General features: G+C 34.0%; 1 protein-coding gene across 2 annotated transcripts; it reads right to left on the bottom strand.

Moving 5' to 3' along the window:
• Nucleotides 1-7,074: 7,074 nt before the first annotated feature.
• On the bottom strand, nt 7,075-15,821 carry LOC101494060 (protein ACCUMULATION AND REPLICATION OF CHLOROPLASTS 3, chloroplastic). Of its 2 annotated transcripts, none has more exons than XM_004497108.4 (16): nt 15,451-15,821; nt 14,272-14,330; nt 13,834-13,898; nt 13,356-13,490; nt 13,149-13,197; nt 12,126-12,238; nt 11,966-12,037; nt 11,670-11,780; nt 11,247-11,428; nt 10,489-10,764; nt 10,316-10,392; nt 9,805-10,196; nt 8,899-9,003; nt 8,640-8,777; nt 8,022-8,188; nt 7,075-7,458 (listed from the first exon to the last, which is right to left on the bottom strand). In XM_004497108.4, exons 1-16 carry the CDS (start codon nt 15,768-15,770, stop codon nt 7,401-7,403), a joined length of 2,319 nt encoding a protein of 772 aa, XP_004497165.1. In that variant the 5' UTR covers nt 15,771-15,821; the 3' UTR covers nt 7,075-7,400. The 2 variants fall into 2 exon arrangements, with proteins under 2 accessions (XP_004497165.1, XP_004497166.1); XM_004497109.4 differs by having other exon boundaries at nt 10,489-10,761.
• Nucleotides 15,822-16,046: the final 225 nt, after the last annotated feature.

The raw sequence follows: 16,046 nt of genomic DNA, 5'->3' as shown, positions 1-16,046 counted from the left end.
CAATATTAATGAACTTTTGTTATCTTTACTCTTTCTGATTGCATTCAAATATTTTATTTTTAACAAATGCACAAATTGAGGGGGAGCTGTTACAGCTCTTTATATTAGAATCAAATTAAAATCTAAATGAACATGTTTGTCATCATCAAAAAGGGGGAGATTGTTGAGACAAACTCTCTATTTTAAAGTTTTGATGAAAATAAACAAAGGTTAATTAAGAATGTTAATTATGATTCTAAATGTTATGTTAATTTAACTTGTGTTCTTGAGTGGTTTTAATTAAGAGCAGAATCAAGCAAATACAAGAAAAGACAACAACAAGATCATTCTGCATCATAAACAGAGAATGATCTTCAGCTTCACCGAACTATCTATCACAGCATGTTGTTCAAAGTTTATCTACATCGTTAACAAAGAATCTGCCCTGGAAATCATTCATATCTAACGAGTACATGGCAAGGAACAAGTACAAATAATCCAGACTCAAAAAGGATATTTGATCACAAAGATCAAAGAGTTCAAACATGGACAAAAGTCATGACGGCTTAAGAACTCCAAAATTCAAATGTCAAGAAAACTTGATCAAACTGGGTATATGACAAGACAAGAACAAAGGAAATACATAACATTCAAAACGGGAACTCCAGAATGATTATTGAAGCTCAAGAACGTTCAAACTGATAAAACCAAGAACGTTAATCATTCTCCGTTTTCTGCACATCAACAGCAGCCTTGCATCCTCTCTGTTTCAGTCTGCAATTCGCTTCAAATCTTCTCCAACCTCCTCTAGCTACACTCAAGACTCAAGACAGATAATGTACCATCCAAGATCAATGAAGAAATGTCAAAGAAAGGACAAAAATGCTTTCAATGCTAAAACATCAAAAGTCAAAAAGCTGTTTTCAAAGCAGCATTATTTTTATTCTAAAAATAATGTTTTAGTCAAAAAAGCATGGCCTCTCCAACAGCTATTTCGTACATCCCCAGCCTATAAATAGAAGGCCATTATCTCAGTTCTAAGCAAGAAATTCAAGTGCCAAGTAATCAACATTATACAATCACACTTAAACTTGAAATTCTGCAAAACAGAGGAAACACTACATTCTGCAAATTCGCGAAAAAAAAAAAGCCACTGCTGCTCATTCATATATCAGTTGCGAAATTGTCATTAAATACTCTGTAAAGAATCTATTCTCAAACAAGAGTTGAGCAATATCAGATTCTGTCAAATTCAATCATTTGCAAAAAACTCAAACTATAAGAGTTTCTTTATAGTTTGTTTAAGATTGCTCCCTATCAAGGTTAGATAGGTGTTATGATTGCTTTCTGGGTGGAAAGTAATTAAGAAAGAAATAGATCAAGGTTGATTTATTCTAGGTGTTGTAAGATTAAGAAGGTTCTTCTTTTTAAACACTTAGTGGAAAATCTCACAGTGTGAGGACTGGACGTAATCCACGTTGGGTGAACCAGGATAAATCTTTGTGTGGTATTCTCTGTCCTTTCTCCCTCTTTATTATACTGCATTAATCATTTGAGATAAAATAGAAACTGATTTTCTGCTAATCAAAGAACGTTCTCTGTTTTAAAACATAAACCAAGAACGTTCTCCGTTTTCTGTTTCACAACCAAGATCATTCTTGAGTTATTTTCTTAAGTTTTAATAGGAATTTTTAAAAGGCATATTTACAATTCAAACCCCTCTTTCTTGTAAATCGACATTGTTACTTCATCCACACTATCAAAAAACGGAGATAGCGCGATTGGTTTCAGAAATGCTTGAGGCTGGCATTGTAAGACCGAGCGTTAGCCCTTACTCTAGTCCCATCATCTTGGTCAAGAAGAAAGATGGAGGTTGGCGTTTTTGCGTGGATTATAGGGCTCTCAACAAAATTACTATCCCTAACAAATTCCACATCTCTATCATTGAGGAGTTGTTGGATGAACATGATGGAGCAACAATATTCAATAAGCTTGATTTAAAATCAGGCTATCATCAAATTCAGATGAAGGAAGATGATATAGAGAAGACGACTTTCTGAACTCACGAAGGGCATTATGAATTCTTAGTGATGCCTTTCGGTCTCACCAATGCTCCTTCCACATTCCAAACCCTCATGAATGAGGTTTTGAAGCCTTTCCTCCGGAGGTTTGTCTTGGTCTTTTTTATATGACATTTTGGTGTATAGCAAGGATATGTCAGCTCATCTCGTTCATGTCCACCAAGTCTTGGCAGTGCTGATGCAGGATGGGTTGAAGGCAAATAAGGAAAAATGTAGTTTTGGACAGTCTAGTCTTGAGTACTTGGGACATGTGATTTCTAGAGAAGGGGTGACAACTCGTTCATCCAAGACTGCATCCATGACGTCTTGGCCTATTCCTACGGATGTGAAGGGTCTTAGGGGTTTCCTTGGATTAACAGGGTATTATAGACGTTTTGTCCAAGGTTATGGTAAATTAGCCAAACCCTTATCTGAGCTTTTGAAGAAAGACAAGTTTTGTTGTACCGAGGAAGCTACATCTACGTTTCACGCTTTGAAAACAACCATGGTTGATCTTCCCTTGTTGGCTATACCTGATTTCACTAAGGTCTTTATAGTCAAAACCGGTGCTTCTAGTAAGGGGTTGGGGGCTGTTTTGATGCAAGAGGGTAATCCCCTTGCATTTTGGAGTCAAGGCTTATCTTTGAGAGCTCAACAAAGGTCTGTTTATGAAAGGGAGCTTATGGGTTTGGTTCAGGATGTGAACAAATGGAGACACTACCTTTTGGGCAACCATTTCACTGCGAGGACTGACCAAATGAGCCTTAAGTTCGTGACTGATCAACGACTGTTCAATGCTGAGCAATTTAAATGGGTTGTCAAGCTCATTGGTTTGGATTTTGAAATCCAATACAAGCCAGGAAAAGAGAATATTGCAGCAGATAGCTTGTCTCAGAGAGATATGTATGCTGCCATCTCAGTTCTACATGTGGAAGATGATGATTCTTGAGATGAGGAATTGCAACAAGATCCTAAATTGCGGCAGTTGGTGCAGGACTTAATTGTCTCTCCTACTTCTCATTCTGGTTATGAGTTCAAGAAAGGAAGACTTTTGTATAAAGGTAAATTGGTGCTGCCTAAGGGTTCTAACAAAATACCACTTATCTTGGCTGAATGCCATGATTCTCTTTGTGGAGGACATTTAGGATTGTTCATAACTTTTAAAAGGGTCTCTAACTTCTTGTTTTGGGAAGGCATGAGGCGGGATATCAAGAAGTTTATTGAAGAGTGTGATGTATGTCAAAGGAACAAGTAATCCATTATATCTCCGGCTGGACTACTGCAACTGTTGCCTATTCCTTGCCAAGTGTGGCAAGATATTACTATGGATTTTGTTGGTAGCCTTCCACGAGTTAAAGGCAAGGATACAATCTTTGCAGTCATTGATAGACTTACAAAGTATGATCACTTTTTTCCTCTTGGGCATCCGTACAATGCTAAGGAGGTAGCAACTTTATTTGTGATGGAAGTTGTGAAGCTTCATGGATTTCCTTCTACAATTGTATCAGATAGAGATACGGTTTTTCTCAACAGTTTTTGGAGGGAGATGTTCAAATTGGCTGGAACTAGTCTTAAGCATATCACTTCTTATCACTCTCAAACGGATGGTCAAACAGAAGTTGCTAATCAGTGCTTAGAGACCTATCTTAGGTGCTTTGTTGGGCCTAAGCCCAAGACTTGGTTGAATTGGTTGCATTGGGCTGAGTTCTGGTTTAACAGTAACTACAATATCACTGCTGGAATGACACCTTTTAAAGCTTTATATGGAAGGGACCATCCATTGTTGATTAAGAGCTGCACCATTCCATCAAAGTTGGATGATGTCAATCAGTTGGCCCACCAACAGGATGATTTACTGGCTGATTTGCGACATAATTTGCTGAAATCTCAAGATCAGATGCGGGCACAAGCAAATAAGCACTGGTGGTTGGTGAATTTTGATGTTGAGAGTGGGTTTTCTTAAAACTTCAACCTTACAAATTGAAGTCCTTGGCTGATAGACCATATGCTAAATTGGCCCCCTAAGTATTATGATCCTTTTCAGATTCTAAACCGAGTGGGGGAGGTGGCTTACAAGCTAAAGCTGCCTCTCGAAACTAAAGTCCATTTGGTGTTCCATGTTTCATTGCTTAAGAAGGCTTTAAAATCACATCATTCACCTCAGACCTTACCACCAATGTTGACTGAGGAGCTTGAATTGGCTGTACAGCCAGAAGATATACTGTAGTGGAGGACTAATGTTGGAGGCAATATGAAGGTTTTGGGGAAATGGGCTCATTTGCTATCATGTGATAACTCTTGGGAGCGAGCTTCCAAGATGTTGGAGGTTTTTCCGTCTTTTCCACTTGAGGACAAGGTAGTTCTTTTAGGGGAGAGTATTGATAGGATTGATAGTAAAGCAAGACTTCCTATTAGAAAGGTGTATGAGAGAAGAAACCAAACTTAATTTCTAGGTTGATAGATTATGTTAGTTGCTGAGTTGTGCCAGCTGTAAATCCTAACTGATTAGTTAGGATGGTTAGTATAAATAACAAAAGCTTAGTCTTCAATAGGAGGCGGTTAGAGAGTTAATTGGTTGGGACTGAATTGTAGGGCAATTCAATTAGCAAATTGTAATTGCTATTATATTCATTTGTGTCAGAATCAATAATACATTCTTGAGAGAAACCCTTCTTGATTTTCTTTATTTCATCTTTTCTGTTCAGTTTTCTTCCGTTTTACAATTCAGTTTTAACAGTTAATCCAAAATACTAATTTCACATAAACAAAATTGATGACACTACTTAAAATTTTAAAGATTAAATTAGTGATATACTCTAAATTGAATGATTTAACATATTTAATTAGCTGCAATCAATTTGACAACAAAATGTAGAGTAATATTGGGTTCGTTTACTTTCCAAAAATATTGTATTTTTTTTAAATGTATGATTATTTTATTTTTGATTAATAACTTTTAAGTGGATCATTGTTATATAGAGAAGAAAAAATGATAGTTAATGCAAATGTATTTATAAAAATAATTTTTTGAAATTTTTATTGCATTTAAAAATATAATCATTTCATAAGTCTCTTAACGACATATTAATAAATAAAACTAATACAAATTTTAACAAATTAAAATAAAAAATATATTCACAAACTAAATTATCCTATAATTTCTCACTTTTTCTCTTGCAAGATTCCAAAAGTTGGAATCTAAAACTTAAAAATGAATCTCAAAGAGGAACCAGAGCTCTTCTTAAGGAAGATTTTCGAAAGTTCCTAGTGAAAAAGGACTTCGAACGTATAAAAAAAAGGAATTGGGGTTGTGTGCGATGAATAGGGATTTGAGACAGTGAAATGTATTTTTAGTGTTTTTTAGTTGAGTTGGGATTGAATTTTACTTGTAATGGCCAATCTCCTAATATCGATATGGTACAAAGTATTTTCAGTTTTTGTTGTTGTCCATATTCTGTGGTTGTTTAGAAATGTGGTGATAAATAAAGTTGCTCTTAGATCATATTAACATGCAAGCTCGAGGCATACAACTTTTGGTCGCGGTGCCAAAGTGTAACTATTGAGTAGCAACAATGTTTACAAGTAAGGTTATGCAAAATATATGGTTCATTAAACAATATTGATGAATTAGATTGTATTATATATACAAAAAATCAAATCAATTAAATAGTTCATAAATTAAATTAAATATTTAAAATAAATCAATTAATCAAATTTAATTCAAAAAATAGTTTAATCATTTTAATTTTTTTTAATCTCAATTAAGATTTTTTGCTTAAAAGATTTTCAAATTGTGGTTTTTTCAAAAAATATCGAAATTTTTTTCAAAAAAAATAAAAGAAATTTTAAATCATTTTTAACTTAAAAATTTTTTGAATTTTTTTCTCGAAATTTTTTATATATATCTTTTTTTTATAAAATAATCGAAAATTTTTATCTTGAAAAATTTTTATATTGAAATATTTTTTACATTTATGTTTCTAAAAAAAAATCAAAAACTTTTTTTATTTGATAACATTCAAAAAAAATTTGTCGAAAGAATTTCAAAATTCTTTTCCCAAAAAATTAGTTCGAAATTGATTTTAATTAAAAATTTGGACAAAATATTAATCTGATTTATATTTATAAATCAATTTCAAACCGATTTAAAACTAAACTGAACTTGATTTGAAAGTGGTTTTCAAGAATTGAACCAAAATCATTAATGTAGTTCAATTTAATTCAATTTTTGGATCATAAACACCTCTATTTACGATACTTAACATTACCTTCAATGACTCCAATGGTCCATCATGCATGATGAGGAATAAAAAACAAATTTTAACTAAAAAAATTTAAGATCGGAAAATGATCTCTCAATCTAAAATAAAATAAAAAATAAAGACACAATGAATATTTAGATTTTTATTTACATTTTTATCCCATCAATTGCAAAAAAAAAAAAATAATATTCTTCTCCCACCCACTAATATTCTGAAATACATACAAATATACATTTGGATTAGTCCATCCAAACTTATAAAACACACATCATGTTAGTCAATTCAGTAAACATTTAAAAAATTTTGAGGTGAGAAAAAAAGTTTAAAAAAAAAATACTAATTTAGAAAACCTTCAATGGCCATGATACTACATTAACTCACGAAAGAATGAATTATATTACACGACCATGCACCATAACAAGCTAAGTAGAGCTTTTTTAACGAATATTCAAAACAAGGCCCTCTTCGTTAATGTAATTAATTAATGATAGAGGTTGATACTTTATAGCAGTTAGGTTGCTAGTTTCGGTCAGTAAAATCGAGAATTGAAGTGTCATTCGGTGAGACTCCATCAAATGCCTTAAATGCCTCAAGAATTAAATTTAAATGAAAAGATAAAAAAAACATGGACAAAACTCATCTACAGTTAGCATCAATAGGAGTTGTTATACAATACAAAAGAGGAATAAACAGAATTTAATCATTTATACAACATACAAAAAAAACTAAACAAAGTCAGTAAATTAATGGTAAAAATAAAATAGAATAAAACATGCACCCACAATAAATAACTATTATACAAAGCCATTAGGATTAGTTTAGTCGCAAGAAGCTTAGATAATATGCACGACATCCTAGATTCAAACTTCGTTGTCTTCTTTATACATAAAAAGACATCTATCATACAACATAAAAAGAGAAGTATGACAAAAAAGATTAAAAAAAAAAAAAGAAACAAGACTAAGATTCACAGTAATAATCACAATTTTCTGTACCACATTTATCCAGCTCAGTCATCTGTCCAAACGCTTGCTGTCTAAAAGAACACAAGCTCAATCATCTGTCTAAACGCCTGCTGTCTAAAAGAACACAAGCTCAATCATCTGTCTAAACGTCTGCTGTCTAAAAGAACACCGTGTTCCCAAATTTCGGTGTACCTATTCATATGAGATATGACAGTTACACAGAGAAGTCAATTCCATGACACACAATCATAGATTCATACTGAAATGGTATGTACAACCATTTCATTATAGATCTAAGAGTTCTCATTTTCATTCATATGAAGTGTGTCCTATACTCCTATTGCAAGTAAAGTTGCAAGCATCAACATTTTGACATTTCAATTTGGTAATGATAGAAGTTTAATACAAGTTTGTAAACGAGTTGATGACAACTGAAAAGGTTATTGCCTCTTAAAATGTAAGTGAAGTATTCATAATTATGGTATTGAACTTTTATCATGGTTTGAAGTTGGCATGAGAGATGGGTGTGAGGAGAGTCATTGTCGAATCTAAATCCCAAACAGAAATTAATCTCATCAAAAAAGGATGATCCTCTCTTCATCCATGTTTTTCCTCTCAAATGTCAACATCATGTCTAACAGAAAGAAGGCCTAAAGGGTTGTTAATTTAAGTTGTTAGGCCAAGAAATACAATCAGCACACTGAAAACAAAACACATGTGAACAACACAATCAATTAAACTAACTGAGCTTATACCTCGTTCCATTTGTATTCACACACAAAAATTGGCCATGCCGCCATCCGTCTTTGAAATTGCCGAAGAAGGCATCGCCATACTTGGTGTAGAACCGCCCCTCTCCATTAGCCTTTCCCTTCCAGAAGTTTGCAAACCACCGATCACCGGTGTGAAAATAAAACCAACCCTACATAATTAATAAGCATCCTTTACTGTCTAATTTCTTCTAGTGTTTTACCAAAGTAATAGCCCATCATTATAATGTATGATGCACTTCGAATTTTATATAAAAAGCAACCACTAGACTACAGCCGTCTAAAATTAGTGTGCAAGATCAGCAAAACAATTACCAACAACAGTATATGTATGATGAGCATAAAGTTGTATGATGGTATAATTATTACTAAAATTTTACTGGTATATACAGTAACAGTGATACACTCTCGCCCGCACATAAATTAGACATTTTGGCAAAGAAAACCCCCATACAATAACAGTTGCTAGAAGACTTGCATACCGCAGTAATTTGAGTGTAGATACAACATATCAACCGTATAATGATTGCAAAATAGAAGTATGTATTGTTCATCTTCAGCTTAGACAGTCATCTCTAGTGTTAATTTTTAAAAGGAACAAACCTTGCCATGCATGACATCATCCCTCCACGAGCCTTGAAACATATCTCCATTCTTGAAATAGAATGTTCCTGGACCTGATCTCTTGCCACTGTGCCACAAACCATCATAGATACTTCCATCTCCAAGAACGAGACGCCCCTGGTTTTAGATTTTCATTAAACATTTATTCTCTTCAGCTTGTTGGGAAAAAAAGGGAGAAATTGTTCTTGAGTGTAGCCGGACCAAGCTCTGCTTACTATATAGATATGTAAGAATTTACCTTCCCTTCTGGCAGACCACCTTGGCATCGTCCCTTGTATCTTCCTCCCCTATATTGCATTTCCACAACAGGACTCCACTTTTTTGACACATCGCGTTCTCCCTCCTGCACATAAAATATAAAGTCAAACCTAAAAAATCCTTACCACTTGTTACTGCAATAAATTTTCAAAATTTGTAAAACAAGAAAAAAAAAGTTCAAACTAACGAAGTAATGATAGTTACATAGTTCAACACATATGATAATATCAATAACTCGTAAGGTAGTCATTTCTATAAAGCAGGAATACTTTCATGCAAAGCACATTCACATGTCTGCAAATAGTACGTGTAAACAGATCTCAAATTTGAGCATTTATTTCAATCATTGAGGGGGCAGGGACAAGTTTGATTCAAGCTACTGGCCCTACAACTTTTTTCGTCCCCTTTTCTGTTATTTCTAATGAAGAAAAAGAACTTCCAGTATAGAAGGATAAGGCATGCTCCCCAAATGAAGCAATAACAGAAATTAAGGGTAGAGACTCGTAACATACTTGATGCGCGTCCAATTTTAATAAACTGTATCTTTTACATTGTCAGCTATAGAATTCATGCATTTCTTTGACACTACTTTTTCCCACAAATATCATTCATAGTGACAGAACATTGCTAATGTTCTCTCTTTCAGTAAATATATGTATACAGCAACAACAATCGAGCCTTATCCCACTACGTAGGGTTGGCTACCTGGATCAAATGACGCCATAATGTTCTATCATTATTGCATATCTCTATCCAACTCATTAATCCCTAGGTCTTTCTTAATAGTTTTACTAGTTCTTCCTTTGTCTCTAATGATTTGACTACCCTCCAATTGATCAGTAAATATATGCTTGAGCAATCATAAAAAAATTCAAGTCACTATTACCAGCATAGATGCAGCACGAACAGACAGAACTCCATGCTTCTTTGGTTTATTACTGTTAGCATGCTTTCCCTTCAAAAGGGAAGACGTAAATTCTATCACTGCGTCCACACCTACATCAGTCACTGCACTCCAAGGAGATGTACCTCCATTTATTGTTGGTATTTTCACATCATTATTAGTTTCTGACTCATGCCTTTTCGACGTATATGAGATTTCTAAACAGTCTTTCAACTCTTCTGAAGGCCTCACACCAACAGGAAGGTGGAATATGCCTACATTATCAACTACAGGTGTAGCATCAGCTGCCCTTTCTTGGGCCCACTCTTTTGCCACTTCAAATCCAGGGCCCAGATTCCAGTTTTCAAGTTGTTCCCTCTGAAAAGCAGAGTCACCTAGTGACAGTCGATTGAATTTGAGCAATAGGACAACAAAGATGGAAATTATTCAAAAATTATCAAGTGCACCAAGCTACCAACACAAAGAATAGTAATTATCTGTCTCTCAAAGTTACCTTCATCATTAATGGATTCATAAACGATAGGACAATTGGATATGGTGTCAAATAAATCTTCATTTTTTTCAAAATCCCTGTCATGTAAGATAGATAAAATTTGTTTGAAAAAAGGAACCAAAAAAGAGAGAAAACCTGCATGTAAGATAACATAAGTAAGATGAGGAGGAAACCTTGAAGTTGACAACTTTGAGCTGTTGTTGCTCGTGTCTGGCTCCAACTCTGCATAGTATTTGCCAAATCTGTCATCTATAATACTAGGAGTAACCCTATTTTCCCCCTCATCAATGTCGTAAGAACTCGTTTCATGAGAAGATACTGCATCCTCTTTCCCAGAGCCAATTTGTTGCTGACTATGTCTTCCCCAAAAGCTAAAAACATGAGGAAAATGCAGGGCAAGTTTGGATAGTATACCACCATTCTGGGAAGCTTGTTGCACAGTTAAGCTGCTATAATCATATGAAGAGTGAAAACTGTCAGAAATTCTGGGAAGCATGGACCCCAAATACTTGACAAATAAAGAAAAACCTTGTCCCGTTGATTACATTGATCTGATTCATTGTTACCATTAAAATTATGCATGTCACACTATCCAATGACCATGTAGCAATGGTCTGATGAATGACGAAATATTAAGGTTAAGAAAATTATTAGTAGTTCAGATTCTGGACCATATGCACTTTGAAATTGAGTCACCTTAACAGCTAATAAGTCTTTTTATGTCACATGTAGATAAATCATGCTCAGAGTCACATGTAGATAAGTCATGCTCAGAGCCAACCCCACTACAAAGTTAACAGTAAGGGAGCTTCTGACATCAAATTCAGTCCCCAAGTAAGTTTACTAACAAGCACTCATAAATTCAAGTGAGATAGATGCTTAAACAAGTCTCCTTCTCTTTGAGACAAAACAATTAAACAAAGATACTTACCCAAGTGTAAGCACAGTAGTTATCAGTAGGTTGGGCTCGACATGAGGCTCAAGTACTGTTGATATTATAATATCCCTCGTGTATTCTGTTGTTTGACGGAAAGTACGCAGAAAGACTGCTATATCACTATCATTGATCGGTTCAGAACACGCAATAATGCATATAACTACACAATTTGGATCCTGAAAAAAATAATAGTTTTATACAGTGGAAGATAAGGAATGAGAATCAGAAAATAAAATAAAAAACTAAAAGCCTAAGTTCAAATATTTTTTTAAAAATGATCCAAAACAAATAGAAGAGGGAACCATTTTGAAAAGAGATCTACCAGCAATATAGTCACTGTATGCAAAAAACAATCCACCTGTGTGATCCGCAAAGCAAAAATACCTAATATTTATGAATATTGAATTGAGGAGATACCTTCAAAGAAACACCCAGGAAAGGACAATCAAATATAGACTTCAAAATTGAAGTTTTGATATTGTAAGCAGCCCCAAATCCAATTCTGGCTTCTTTATAGCATTCCAATATCTGGTACACAGTAAAACTGGTTTTAGAAAGAAATGGGGTGAAAGGAAATGGAAATATGAAATTTAGATTTAAAAAGAGTGCATTAATAAAGTTGGTCCTGTTTCAATAAAGATATATAAACAGGGCTATCAAGCAACATCTATTGGAAAAAGCACTGTCAAGGTGAGAATATCTTAGAAACTTACTTTAATAATTTCTGAGTTGCAGGCTTCTTTCATGCTATTATGCAATCTATCTATGAATTTTATGTGCATTTCCTGCAAAACATTCCATCTGTAAGTCCTTAACCATATTATATTTTTAGACAAACAAATGGAAAGTGAAATGCTTGAAAATGAAACTTACAGATTTTAGAACAGATATGGCCTTAATAGCTAGCAAAACAGCATCATTTGCAGTCTTCATAGCCTCATCTAGAGTCAACAAGTCTTTTTTGAGAAGTGCATCAATATCAATTTCTGTGCCATAAACAACCAAAGTGAGCAAAATTTCCAATCTTTTGTAGGCCTTTTGGTGATCCTATTAAAAATAAATTATACTTGTCTTTCTTTTCCCATTCAACTTTAAATTAGTTTAATGATGGGACCCTTAATCCCAATGGTATAAATTCACCCAGTTACCATACCTTTCCAATTGTTGTCACCCTATCTTGTGTTACACTTGAGAAACTCTGAAGAATGCCTTGTTTTTTGCATTAAAGGCAGCTTGGATGGTTGGAATAAATGTTTTGATATAATTGCAATGAAGTTTCAGTATGTTTAGGCAATATGGATCAAAGGTCTTTAGTATGTGTGGAATGCTGGAAATATAAATCAAAAGGCATTCATAGAATATCTATAAAAAGTTGAATTTTATCTAATAATTGGTTACTTATACTAAAACACATAGGAAGGTCTTCAAAATCAATCCTATGTGCCCAGTCAAGTACTGATTATACGTCCTATGATAAGGTGATTTGCAAATAAAACATTGAAAAGGTATATATATATCCATGAGCATTAGAAGGTTAATTATTTTCTATTAAATAAATAAAAATGTATTTTGCTTTGTGGTCTGCACTACTACTTTAAGTCACTCCAGAGTCCAGACACATGATCATGAGACTAACAAGCCCAACTCGCACTTGCCATATATCAGATTGATTAATATTGATTTTATAACTAATTCGCTTTCACTTGTCTAGCTACCAAACAAACTAAGACACTTAGCCAACTTGCAATATATGACAGCCTTAATGAAGTTTTCAATCATCAAGACAACTAAATCTTCATTTCAGAAAAAGAAAAGATTCACTTTCAAGTGTAAAACTAAATTTGACAAAAACCAATGAACTAGGAAAAAGTTGCAAGAATATAGTACATAGCTCACCGATAAGTAAATTAGTATTCTCCTTAAGTTTCCCCATCAAAGCTTTTACCTGAGAATTCATGACACAAATAATTATATCAGGCAGACAAAAATGCTTGAATTACAAAACATAATTGATTGAACGAGGAAACTAAAGCAATCACTTTTATGGTTGTGATTTCTGATGCCATTACAGCAATGAAGTATATAATTCAGTGTCATTACTACCTCATCTTTCCGTCTTAACCCTTCAAAGCTAAAAGGCTTCAAAACTACAGCAACTGTTAGTCCATTTGTGGACCTTACAGTTTCAAAAATATCAACAGCGAAAGTGTGGTCTGATCCATATCCTGCACTAGCCACCTAAACAAAAAAAATTGGGGGATAAAAGGTCAAATTTAGATCACTTTCACGAATCATGGCTGGAAAAGTACATCTCAAGGCCATGCATTAATCTATGTCGGTAACTCTACCATATTTAATGTAAAGAGTCGAGCCTTAGAATTTCAGTTTAATAAAATAAAATTTATTTCCTCTATGGTGATGAATAACAAATTTAAGTAGAGTAGCTCAGTTGACTTGTTTACTTCACAACATCAGTTTCACGGGATAAAGCAAACTACACTTAAGGTAACTTTATGGATGAACATCGCCAATATTGAAAGATAGGTTTTACTACAAGTTTTAAGGTAAGGAATGTACAAACAAGGACAATGGTCTTTGAGCACGACTTCAGAAATACTGGAGCTTCGACGATTCCTGGGCAAGGTTCTGCAGAAATAACTTAAATATCAGTCACTTTTAATCACAGAATGTGGGATATGTAAAGATATTTGAACTGAATTTAATTTTCGAAACAAGACATTTCCCCTGTTTTTCTTTACTTACTTTCTATTTAATTGAAATGTTATGATTTGCATAATCAATCTGTGTTCTGATTTGAGGTTTAACTTTTAAGCATCATTTTTGGTATTGAAATGCATAGCATACAGAAGAACAAGTGAAGAAGAATGTAACTGCTGTTTTACAGTTTTTTTAGTATATTCGACATCACAAAAAAAAAGATTTGCCACACATATTTATTTATAAACTAGACAGATTAGAATTACAGGATAAAAAAGAATCACAGAAATCAAAGGAAAACCTTCTTTAGTTGACCTTTGTTGTAATTGCACCTCTTCTGTATCTTTCACAATGACATTCCTGCAGGGTATTGATAAATTGGGACAAATCCAAAATGAGAAGAAATAAAAACAATTCCAAAATAAATTAAATCTTTTTCTGCAACAGAAAAATAAATTATCAAACTAAAACCAGGAGTTATTTACCGTTCACTGTAAATGATGTACTACTTAATATCTGGCACAAAGAGACCATCAACAATACTTATCCAATCTTATTAATTATTTGGTAAATTACTTTCATGATCAGGTTGCGGTCCTCAGCAGTTTGGAAAATAACTGCACAGGATCTCAGACATTAAATGTTTTGGTTGTAGGATTAAAAATTGAAAGAAAAATTAGCACCAAACTTTGAAGCCATTGGACTAGAACTGCATGAGTTGCAGTCATTTCATAAACGACAGGTGATTCAATACCCTTGTTCAATCGAAATGAAGAGTAAGGAAAATGCTCTATGCCGCAAACAGTTCCCTCACAAAAGAGTCACCATACTATATCATTGGCAAAGACTCCATGATTTCCGCAAAAAAAGCAACTTAGGCATTTTTCATTTCTTCTTAAAACTGTACACACATTTTTTTGTTTGTCAAGTTGCCTAGTGGCTAGACTCACACACATTAAGTATGGGGAATCTGGGTCCAAACCCAAGCTCCTGCATATCAATGTCTTTGCAGCTATCCACTGAGTTGTACTTTACTCCACAAACCATACAAGTATTATTCATGTGATTCGTGATCAATTTCCTCTGTGATAAATAACAATGCGTGAAGAGTAATCTCAACTCCCAAAACTAGTAAAAGTGATGTAAATAATAAACTATCAGCCAACTTTTTCGTTACATACTACTGCCTGCTAGAAAATCGCTTTGCCACAACACCAAACTGATTTACAATTCTTTTCCCGTATAGAAACCTAATCATCTACAAATGAAAAGACACTCACATTGCGCTGACCTAAATTAGCAAATGAAATTTAGATTCCGAGTTACGAAACTGAGGCTCTATTACATTCAATGAATAACATGATACTATCAAAAAACAAACGCAACAATTTCAAATTTCAAATTTCAAATTCAACAAAACCTAGCAATAAAAATACCGCGGAAAAACGATTACAGTAAACTAAGTGATTATGATTATTACCAAAACCGCAGCGAAGACAACTGAAATGGAGAATTCAAGCAGAAATCAATAACCGCGTCCTTCCTACAGCCAATGCCAATCACTTCGACGAAATCGGAATTTGTTACTGCGCTATCGGTTCCGCCGTAACCGTTCGACGACGAACTTTTCTCCGAGCACATCCTGATCTGCAGAAATGGTTTTGAATTGCGAGTCCGACGGAAGCCATAATCACTGCGACGAAGAGAAAGAGAGCATCGACACCGAAGTTGATTCGAAGTGAAAGTGAATAAGGAAGCATTGGAAACAGGTTTGAAAGTGGGGAGTGAAGAAAGCTCCATTTAGCGTCGTAGAAGGGATAAGATTTCCATTAAGGCTAAGTAATGCTTTATTTCTTTCTTTTGCAGTGTGATATATACTGTACAAATTTTATTAGGATTCAGGATTCGTTTGGTCCGGAAGTAAAGGGAGAGAAAAAAATTTAATTTTAGAAAGCGAGGGAAGAGGAGCAATATTTTTTTCTTATTTCTATTGTTTGTTTCCCAAATTTAGGAATTTATACTGTGTTTGGTTTGAGGTAAATCGAGTTTTAGGAGAATAATTTTTTTGAAATACTT

Source organism: Cicer arietinum, chromosome 4 (assembly GCF_000331145.2).
Source record: "Cicer arietinum cultivar CDC Frontier isolate Library 1 chromosome 4, Cicar.CDCFrontier_v2.0, whole genome shotgun sequence".
NCBI lineage: Eukaryota > Viridiplantae > Streptophyta > Magnoliopsida > Fabales > Fabaceae > Cicer > Cicer arietinum.
The sequence above is the reverse complement of the archived record's forward strand: the minus strand, read 5'-3'. Positions and strand labels throughout refer to the sequence as shown.